Source organism: Condylura cristata, unplaced genomic scaffold (genome assembly GCF_000260355.1).
Source record: "Condylura cristata isolate star-nosed mole 26May11 unplaced genomic scaffold, ConCri1.0 scaffold00014, whole genome shotgun sequence".
Classification (NCBI taxonomy): Eukaryota; Metazoa; Chordata; class Mammalia; order Eulipotyphla; family Talpidae; genus Condylura; species Condylura cristata.
Window position 1 is genome coordinate 23,909,509 of NW_004567115.1, and position 10,835 is coordinate 23,920,343.

Consider the following 10,835-nt stretch of genomic DNA (forward strand, 5'->3'; position numbering starts at 1 on the left):
ATGAAGTGAGGATGGGCTGAGTGGAAAACCTGCCCTTCACTGAAAATTCGGAATGCTTTCGTCCACCTACAATATCTTACTCCCCATCTTTGCCTTTTAAAGACTATGGCCTGAAACGGCGCGCGACAACTTAGTGCGCCACGCACTCCGCACGCACCACCGCACGCTGCGCCCCGGCCCGCAGCCCGCAAGGAGGAGCCACATCTCGCGCGACTCCCTCCACTTCTCGCGACACTTCCCGCTGGTTTCGCCCTGGGGCTGCACCCGTTGCTTTCTCGTCGGGCATCTAGTCACCTCTGCCTTCGCAGCCCGGCCCGCTACTCGCCCGCTGGAAGCGCGGTGGAGCTCAGCTTTGGGCCTCGGCCTAGCGGAGCCTCAGGCTCCGCCCCGCCCCGCCCCGCCCCGCCCTGGCTGGAGGGACAGGCCGCCGCTGGGTCATGTCGTGCCCTCCTCAGCTAGGGCAGGAGAGCGTGCGAGGCAGCGGGCCTGCCAGGTGAGTTGTGCCGCGGGCCGGCGGGCGGCTGATGTAGGGGGGAGGCACTGCGGGGCGCTGATGCCCGAGAGGAGGAGGCGTTGCCCAGGCAGGGCGAGGGGAGGGTGGAGCAGTTAGCCGGACTCGCGCCGGTAGATGAGGGTGAACTCGGTTCAGGGGAAGCAGCCTGGGCCCCTGTTGTTGAGCACCCAAAGTAATTGAGGTCGAATACGTCCCCGACAAGTCGCTTTGTTTCCGTTGGAAGCTCCGCTCGTCTCGGGGAGGCTGGAGGTAGGCGACAAGGAACGTAGGTTCAGGTCTCATGTCTGGACCGCAGGAGGCCCAGGAGGGAGTGGGGAAGCGGGACACGCCACGGTGGCCCAGGGAAATTTGTGCCGAGAGCCCGAATGTGTTCGCTCGGAAGGCCAGGTGTTGGCCGTTGCTGTTGGGTGCTGAGGTACTGGTCATCTGGCCCAGTCCCCTCAGAGCGGCGTAAGTATGTTGGATGTCAAGCAGTGTTAAGTCTTTGCGGGGTGGCCGAATGTTGAGGGGGTAGGAAGGAGTCTCCTTTGGGGAAAGTGGCACTTGAGGTCACTCGTTACATCGCACCTGAGAGGTGAACTGTGAGTGGCTGCGCGCATGCGCACAGTGACCCCAAGCGAAGGCTCCTGTTTTCCAAATTGTGCTGTGGTCCTTTGATCAAGCTCACTTACAGGCTCAGTAAGAGGGACTGCTTCTTAAGTGATGAGTTCTCGTTTGAGGAGTTTAAGATTCCAGTAATGAGGTTAATGTATAGTGGTGCAGGGCTGGAGCCTGCAGCCAGGTGCTCCTAAACATGGCAAATTGACTGCTGCAAGTAGATTTTTTCCACTTGTCGGTAGACCTAGAAATTGGGCTAGAATATTTTGTCATCATCGAGTTTTTGACCGCGTGTTTCTTGTGATTCCGGTTTTTTTTTTTTAAACTGGTGAAAACCATGTAGTTTTCTGAGAGAATTAGGAGATTGAAGTGGTTGGCCTCACTGTAAGTATTTTGTTTGAAGTATCTTCCCTCCACATCCAGATGTTAATCTCTATTATTTTTAAAGTATGTTCCCCCCACCCCGTAGTTTTCTGTTTGTTTTACAGAAATGACTCCTTAAATGACCAGTTGTGGATGTGTTTGTCAGCAGTTACATTTTTTTTTTTAGTTATGAATAGGTCTTTAATGACAGAGGTGTGGTTTAGGATTTAAAGGCTGAGTGGGCTGGGTCAGGGACAGAAGTGCAGTTACATTTTTAATTGAAAGAAAATAATTTTTTCTGATATTTTTCTTTGTCTTTTAGAAAGCAAAATGTCATCAGTGGAATCACATCAGGAACAGTTGTCCCAGTCCGATCCGTCCCCATCACCAAATTCATGTAGTTCCTTTGAGCTAGTAGATATGGATGTTGCCAGTTTGTATGAACCAGTTTCTCCTCATTGGTTTTATTGTAAGATAATTGATTCTAAGGAGACGTGGATTCCTTTCAATTCTGAAGATTCACAGCAGCTGGAAGAGGCATATGGCTCTGGTAGGGTGAAATGATGACATTAATAGACAAAGACTTAACTGTTAATCGCTCTCATACTGTCATTGTTTTTATAATAAGTGCTATTAAAATTTAGGTAAATATATATATACATTAATAAATTTTAAATAAAAAAATTTTAAATTTAGGTTTTTTCCACCCTAGTTATCTCCTAGTGTTCCTATATAGAAAAGATCTGCATTACTACCTAGCAAATTTATAATACTCAAGAATTTGGTCTGTATTTTGAAAATGGTACCTATTATAATTTCTGCATATTCAGTATTATGTTCTAGCTTGTTTCATAAAAGTATGTGTGTGTGTGTATATGTGTGTGTAGTTTGGTGTGATATTGCAAATGAATGCATTCTTTAACTTGTCACTTATTTTTTTCTTTCATGAAATAAGAATGATGCTAGTTACTGTATCATGATAAGCATTAATTACTTACTGATATTTATTATATACTTTTTTATGTTTTTAAGGGATACTATTTTCACTCTTCAAAAAAAAGCAAAATAATGTTTGGGTTTAAAAAGAGCAAAATAGTTTTGGGTATCAAAACCATGAATGATTTTGATAGTTCGTAAAGTTGTCAGTGATAAGAGATTTATTAAATTTCATCGTAAAGTTGTCACTGATAAAAAAGATTTATTAAATTTCACCTTGCTAAATGTTTGTTCAAGTAGAAACTTCATGTGTTTCATAACGTTATTTAGATTATAACTGAGAATTGTATTTGGGGGGAGTTATTTTGATAAATGCACTTCTTTTTCCGTTTTCCAATCCTTAATAGGGAAAGATTGTAATGGGAGAATTGTCCCCACTGATGGAGGCAGATATGATGTTCATTTGGGGGAGAGGATGCGGTATGCTGTATATTGGGATGAACTAGCTTCAGAAGTGAGACGATGTACTTGGTTTTACAAGGGAGACAAAGATAATAAATATGTTCCCTATTCAGAGAGCTTCAGCCAAATATTGGAGGTATTCCTCTGACCCCTTTCAATTCATCATTTTTTCCTTTTTGTTATTTAATCTTTTCTTCCTCTTGTGCTTTTGTGAAATTTCTACAAAGACTTTGGTTCTATCTGCATAGCATTTTTGCAAGATAGTTTCAGGATAAAATAGTTTTATTTTCAAATGTTAATGTACTATGGAAACTTAGGACTTTACATTAACATTTCCTTCCCTACTGGTGCTAATATTTAAACTATAACCAAAGGAGTGACTATTTTCTTGCTCTGCAAACAGTCTCTTCTGAAAATTTCTTTAAGCTGAAGACATTAATTACTATTGAAGGAATATTTCAAAAATGTGAACAGTGATTATCACTAATTTACATGATGGAATTAGGAGTGATTTTTTTTTCTTATCCTATTACTGTGATCTTAAAATAATTTCAAAATAAATTGCTAAATCAAGAGAAAAGATTATGTCTAATATATACCTGACTTTATGGGAAATATACATGCATTATTTATATTGAAAAAATATCAAAATATGAAGTGTTTTCTGTACTTTAAATAATAGAAGTAGTGATTTTTGTTCTTGTGCTATATACTTTTTGTAATTTTATAGAGTAGGATATCTTACTGTAATTTCATCTAGCAGTATTCTTGTAATTTCAGTTTTAAGAGATGATCTATTAGATAACTCTAATGAGATATATTTACTTTTAAGGAAACTTATATGCTTGCTGTAACTCTGGATGAATGGAAACAGAAACTGGAGTCTCCCAACAGAGAAATTATTATACTACACAATCCAAAGGTAGAGGAAATGAAAGCCTTTTTCTAATGTGGGGTTAAAGGTTAATTGCATTACTAATGATAAATGGTTTCTTTTTCCTAAGGATTCTACTTAGGATAATCTCTGGAAATTTTTATATTGCCCTCACAACTATGCAACTTAAAACTTGTAGCCACTACTATTTACTCTGTTCAGCTTACACTAAAAATTTTTAGATAAAATTACGCCACTATAAATTAAGAAAGTTGCATATTAAGTGGGCATACATTCCATGTGTAGGGGATTGTTGAAAGTTGTTAACCTGATTTGTTGAGGTATGATTGACAAAACTAAGATTTAAAAGTGTATCACATTGTCAGTAGTATATAGTGTATTTCTAGGGGGTTCATTTCAAGCTTAGGAGATAAATACCTAAACTCAGGTTGACATTTATGTTTTCAAGATATCTCACATTAAAGTCATCTCTATTTACACATTCTGAAGAGTAGGAACATATCTTTTTTGTTCTGCTCTTATATTTAAGCTTATGGTGCATTACCAGCCAGTGGCAGGCTCTGATGATTGGGGTTCAACACCCACTGAACAGGGTCGACCAAGAACAGTAAAGAGAGGAGTTGAAAACATCTCTGTTGACATTCACTGTGGTAATGTTAATCTTTTTTTTTTTTTTCTTCTGATATACTTATTTGCTTGTGACTTAACTGGTTATTTTTTTTTGGGTAGAATTGGATTCTGTCAAAGTTTAAACTATATAGATTGCTCTAAATTAAGATTAGCATCATGGGGCCTCCCTGGTGATGCAGAGTTTAAAGACACAGCACCATCAAGCTATTGCTAGCCACTATACCACGAGTTATATCCCCTGCCCTGTGAGCTAACCCACTTGGCACAGCAGACCTCTCCTCTTTCTCCAGCTGCTCCCAATAGCAGTGTATTTCAGTAGATCCACCTGTTCTGCCCCCTGCTCTGTCTTTGGTGAATCCTCTCAAGCCCCTCCTCCCACACCCCCTACCTCTGGTCTATAACCCAGATCTTGTATGCATAACTAAATACATCTTTAAAAACAATTATTAGCATCACATCATCTACTAAGAATCTTAATAGCTAGTACCTTTTAAAGTTGCTAATTATATATGATAGTAATCAGGAAGTCACTAAATATAGATGAATTGATTTAATCCTAATTTTAAGACGTGAGTCTACCTGTTTGGTTAGAAATTTATTTCTGATTAACTCCTTGAAGATTTTCAACTAAGGAAAACTAATTTTTTCAGTAGTACCTTGATAGTTACTAGTTGCTGTCTAGCTTGGGTTAATTTATGGTTGATTTTATTATATACTTAACTGGATTATAAGATTCCTTTTTTTACAAAAGGCAATGGATTGTCTTGGGCTTTAAGATTTAATACAAATAAAAAAGATGAGTTTAATATAGTGTGTTTCTACTACATACCAGACATTATTGGTACAATTCATAAAAATGAATGTTAGTTAAAAATATTTTTCAATATAAAGTCTGGTTATATAGAGAATAGTCTTAGGAAATACACATTAAAATGTCAAAAGGTTAAAAATGTATATATGTGCAATTTGATATATATATATACATATATACACATATATATACACATATATATTTGTCTTGAACAAGTGGTTCAGACAAATAAACGTGTGTATATACACATAAAGATAGAAGAGAGAATAGTAAATGTGGTTATAAAAAAAAAGTACTGAATGTGTCCTTTAGTTAAAACTTGTATTTTCATTAGCCATCTTTATAACCTGTTCATTTTAAATGTTTGATTTTAGAATATATGACTAGTCACACAGAATTTTTCTTTTTAATTTCATTTATAGGGGAACCTTTACAAATAGATCACTTGGTTTTTGTAGTGCATGGGATTGGACCAGCTTGTGATCTCCGTTTTCGAAGCATTGTACAGTGTGGTAGGTTTGCAAAGTACCTGTGATTAAATCATTTACATGGACTATTAATGTTCTATGAGCTGCGATAAAGTGTTGTCTTCCATTTGTTGTCTTAACTGCACAAATTGGTAGAACTAACAACAGGTGGTAGGGTACTACATCTTCAGAGCTTAGACCTAACGTGCAAATAAATTTCTTAGGTTAGTAGCTTAAGCTAATAATTCTTGAGCACATAAGCATTTTCATTCTTATAAAATTATTTTATGGTGTGATGGCCCACTTTCTGGGCCATCTAAAGGAACCTGCAAAGATGATATAATTTAAATGAATAACAGAACCTTTTGTCCTTTTTGTAATGTATGCTGTGATAAATTTCTTTGTATTTTAGTTCAGATATTTAAGGCATTAATATAACTTAATTTTGAAAGATAGCATCCTCTGAAACTTGATAGTAGTCAGTCTAATTGTTCAAATTTGGGAGTCTTAGCCTACTAAAGGTATAGACCTAGTGGGTTAAGATTGATGTAATATTAACTTCAAAGAGCAGTGGTTTTTTTTTTTTATCTAAAATGTTGGGTACTGGCTAGAAGCAGCAGAAAGTAAGTGTACAAGTCTGACTGCAAGATCTAGTAACAGTAATGAAATTTGTTTTCAAGTTGAAAGGGTTCCTATAACACAATAGAATTTTTGAGTTTTCTTTTGATAAAATCTTGGTGAAAGCAAGTTCTGTATTAATGGAGTATCTTTTCCTATATGCACTGATAATTTTTCCTGAATACCACTTAGCTATTTTTGATTCAAGTCTATATGTTTTCAAAGAAAATCTAGAGTATAAATACATGACCTATTGCATCTGATTATGACTTCATGGTTGATGCATAAGTTAATTTTCTTTTGTAGTTAATGATTTTCGCAGTGTTTCCTTGAACATGCTCCAGGCACACTTTAAGAAAGCTCAAGAAAATCAACAGATTGGAAGGGTAGAATTTCTTCCAGTCAACTGGCATAGTCCTTTGCATTCTACTGGTGTGGATGTGTGAGTAATACCTTGTATCTTCGAGTTGTGAACTGTGATTCTAATGTTTGCTGACTTTTAAAATGTTTAGGGTATGGTGGATGTATATTTAAAATTTTGTTTTACATTATTAAATGCCAGCCTCTCCCTTGATGTAATTTGCCAGGATTAGGAGTAAAAAGGTGTATGTTCTTAATATATTTTACTCATACATTAGTATTTACTGTAGCTACTTCACTTTGTCTTTAACACTAAAGTAAACATTAAAAAATAAAGGTAAACATTGATTACTTCCCAGAATGTATAAACATTTAACATCCTCAGATGTCAGAAGCCAAGTGGAGCTTAAGGTGTACAAAGTATTTAGTTCCTTTTGTGTTCATATTTAGATATCATTTGTCCAAGTTTGGGGATAAAAGAAAGTTCTAAAACATTAAATTGTTAGCATGAATAACTTGAGGTTTAATTGGTACAGTAAGTTCTAAATGACATTAGTTTATAAAACCCAGTAGTTTTGTTTGTAAATTTTATGTCAGAGAAGTTTGCCCTATATTAACGATTTTCAGCTGTAGATTCTTCAGAAAGGATGTTCATAATGCAGCTATAGGCTAGAACTAGGAGATGCTTCTCTGGAAGAGAAGGAAGTAATCACCATTATTTCCAGCCTGGTCTTAGAAATGGCTTTCCATTCTGTATCTCTCTGTTGTTAATACCCCATGATTTGAGCATATTCCATGTGTCAAATATTTGAGGTAATAGTTTTGGGAATTTTTAAAAAGCTTTAACTGAATGTTGCTTTAGATTACATCAGCAGAATCTTCTTGTGCAAGATAGGAGTTCTGTTATTCTTTGGCACTTTTTCAGCATTTAGAAATTTTGGAGAGTGAGGTGATTGGTTTATCACTTGCTATCAAAAAACCTTATATGGAGAATTCTAAAGAAAACCCCCTTTGTATTTTTTGTATTGTCTTTTTTTTTAATGTTTTATTATATAAAAAAAGTACATACATAATGAAACTAGTACTGATTGATTACCCAGCCGATATCAGCACATAGCCAGTTTTGCTTCATCCATATCTTAATACCTGTGTCTGCTACTCATCTTTCTAACATATTATTTTTGAATCAAGTCTTAGACATATCATCTATAAATGTTTCAATTTGTATATCTCAAAGGACTTAAAATTACATAACCATACACCATTACCATGCCTAAAAATATTTAATATCAGCAACTACGTAATATAGTCAGTATTCAAATTTCTAGTTGTTTGATAAGTGACGTGACGTATGTATGAGTACAAACATACACTCTGAGATTTTAAACATACAATGGAGTTTTAAACTGAGATCCAAATAAGAGCTATAAATTACAATTAGTTGATATATTTTAAGTCTCTTAATCACCTTTTTATCTTTTTGCAATTCATTTGAGAAAAAAAAATTTTTTTAAAGATTTACTTAGTTATGCATTTAAAAACCGGAGGAGAGGCCAGAGCTGGGGGTGGAGCGGGCGGGTTGAGAGGATTCACCAGGGACAGAATGGAGAACAGAACAGGCAGGCTGACTGAAATACACTGTTGACGAGAGTAGGTGAGCCAGGAGCGGTCTGCTGCACCATGTGGGTCAGCTTCCTGTCTGGGGATTGAACTCCTGCTGCAGGGGCTGTGGATAGCTTCATAGTGCTGAGACTTAACCCCTTGTGCCACCAGGGAGGCCCTCTGGGTTTTTTGTCTTGTAGTTTCCCATGCTCTGAATTTTGCTGATCATTATCTCTTTGGCATTATTAAACACGTCTCTCTGACCTCAGTTTCCTTTAACTTGATAATTCTTGTATTTATATATGTCTAAGTCTAAGCTTGAAGGTTAAAGTAGATAGAGGAGTTATGAAATGTATTTAGTGTTTCTACTTAAAATAGTTTTCTTTTTTCAGAGATCTGCAGCGAATAACCCTGCCCAGCATTAACCGCCTAAGGCACTTCACCAATGACACAATTTTGGATGTCTTCTTCTACAATAGCCCCACCTACTGTCAGACTATTGTGGACACAGTTGCTTCTGAAATGAACAGAATATATACACTTTTTCTGCAGAGGAACCCCGATTTTAAAGGGGGTGTATCTATTGCTGGTCATAGTTTAGGTAACAAATGAATTCTCTGTGACCTTGGAGGACACATTTGAATGACTTGTTGAAGCACAGTGTGTTCTCCCAATATTAATTTCAGAATTTTAGAACTGATCTGTGATGGAGAATTTGTGAAGGGTTGGAAGGGTGGTGGTAGATTGGAAAGAAGGACTCTCTGCTTCATAGCTGTTGCTCCAAGGGTAATTAATTGACTTATCTGTATAAAGTAGCTGTTTAGTGATAATGCTTAGAAATTGTCCCTTTCTTCTGTTTTACTTATAGGTTCACTTATATTGTTTGATATCCTGACAAATCAGAAAGATTCTTTGTGGGATATTGACAATGAAAAGGTAATTTAGATGTTCAGATAGATTTTCTTATAATATTTATTAGTAAGGATTTTGGGATTTCAGATGTATATTTTGTTTTTAACTTAGCTTACTTATACCATAAAATTAAATTTGTATTTAATTCCTTTTTACTACAATTCATTGTAATTATTTGTCATTCTTGAATAATAGAAGCAAGATAGTAATGTGCTTCTACTAATATTTGCCACATTCTAAAATAACTGTAGATACCTTATTTCTGTTAGACATGTACTTTGTCTATACACATTACTAGAATTCTGCTATTATAATTATAGAATTCTGAAGTTGAAATGGCGTTTGAATATGAGAAAATGAAGAATAAATTAGATGCAACTTTATAAAATTTTTAGAAATTGAAACAAATGAGAGGACTTGGTATTTAAGTATGTTTCAGTAAAACAAAATCCTGTGAATGCTAGTAAATCACTAGTACTGATTTTGTACTTAATATGTACTACCTTGTATTTCTTTCTGTTTTTATGAAAGTCTCCTATTTTTTATGTTGCATTGTGATTTTTTTTTCTAGCACAGGGGTTTTGTTTCCAGTTGCTTTGTCTTAAACATTGTTTCCTTAATAAGAGTTCAGTAAATGTTTTGTTAGTGATGATGAAAAATAATAATACTCTGAATCATCCATTCAATCATTTATTTAAAAACATTAAATTTCAACTGAAGTTGCAAAAATTTAAGAGATCAACCACCCCTATTTTGTGTAAATTACAATCTAAAATTCAGATATATTGTGGAAATGATACATAGTACATTTCTTTATTGCAAAATAGTATTAACAAGGGACGTGTAAGTGAAATGAGGGGCTATGATCTTTACAAATTGATTTTTAGGATTCACCAAATATTGTTATGGATCACGGAGACATAACTACACTAGAAGAAGATCTGAAGAAACTTCAACTCTCTGAATTCTTTAGTATCTTTGAGAAGGAGAAAGTAGATAAGGAAGCACTGGTAAAAGTAATCTTTTAAAACTTTACTTCATTTTCAGTATCTTTATTATCTTCATCATACTGCTTCATAAGCAGCTGCCCTTTGGAAGCATTTTAGCCATACTGTGTTATCATTAGTAATGTTGTCTAGCATTATTTATGTCTTTTTACTTTTTTTTTAAGATTTATTTATTATTTATACATACAAGAACTGGGGTACAAGCCAGAGGTGTGGGGGGAGAGGATTCACCAGAGACAGAGCAGGGACCAGAACAGGCAGATTGACAAAGTACACTGCTGAGGGGAGCAGTAGGTGAGACAGGAGAGGTCTGCTGTGCCATGTGGGTCAGTCCCCTGGTTGGGGATCAAACTCAGCTGCAGTGACTGTGACTAGTTTCATGGTGCTGCTGCACTTTAACCTGTTGCGCCACCAGGGAGAACCCTATGTGTCTCTTTTTAAAAATCGTATCAAGTCATCTTTGTGGGAACTCAAAATTCAGAGGAGCCACATTGATATGTCCAGTGATAGAACAAATTCTGAAAAACAAAGCCCAGAAAACATGAGAACAAGAGTAAACTGCTTCCCACTAAGCCAGCTCTTATTTTTAAAAACTTTTTTTTTTTTTAAAGATTTATTTATTTTGTGCATACAGAACTGGGGTACAGGCCAGGGGTGGCAA

General features: G+C 36.3%; 1 protein-coding gene across 2 annotated transcripts in view; it reads left to right on the forward strand.

Moving 5' to 3' along the window:
- Positions 1-245: 245 nt before the first annotated feature.
- DDHD2 (DDHD domain containing 2) overlaps positions 246-10,835 on the forward strand; it is a 20,368-nt gene continuing 9,778 nt past the window's right edge. Inside the window, exons 1-10 of one of the 2 annotated variants that reach the window (XM_012724915.1) lie at positions 246-493; positions 1,797-2,024; positions 2,818-3,008; positions 3,705-3,794; positions 4,297-4,417; positions 5,631-5,720; positions 6,600-6,735; positions 8,648-8,856; positions 9,124-9,191; positions 10,055-10,183. In XM_012724915.1, coding sequence (XP_012580369.1) covers positions 1,805-2,024; positions 2,818-3,008; positions 3,705-3,794; positions 4,297-4,417; positions 5,631-5,720; positions 6,600-6,735; positions 8,648-8,856; positions 9,124-9,191; positions 10,055-10,183 — 1,254 coding nt within the window. In that variant the 5' untranslated portion in view covers positions 246-493; positions 1,797-1,804. The remainder of the gene's footprint in view (positions 494-1,796; positions 2,025-2,817; positions 3,009-3,704; positions 3,795-4,296; positions 4,418-5,630; positions 5,721-6,599; positions 6,736-8,647; positions 8,857-9,123; positions 9,192-10,054; positions 10,184-10,835) is intronic. The other variant, XM_004682247.2, reaches the window with a different exon arrangement.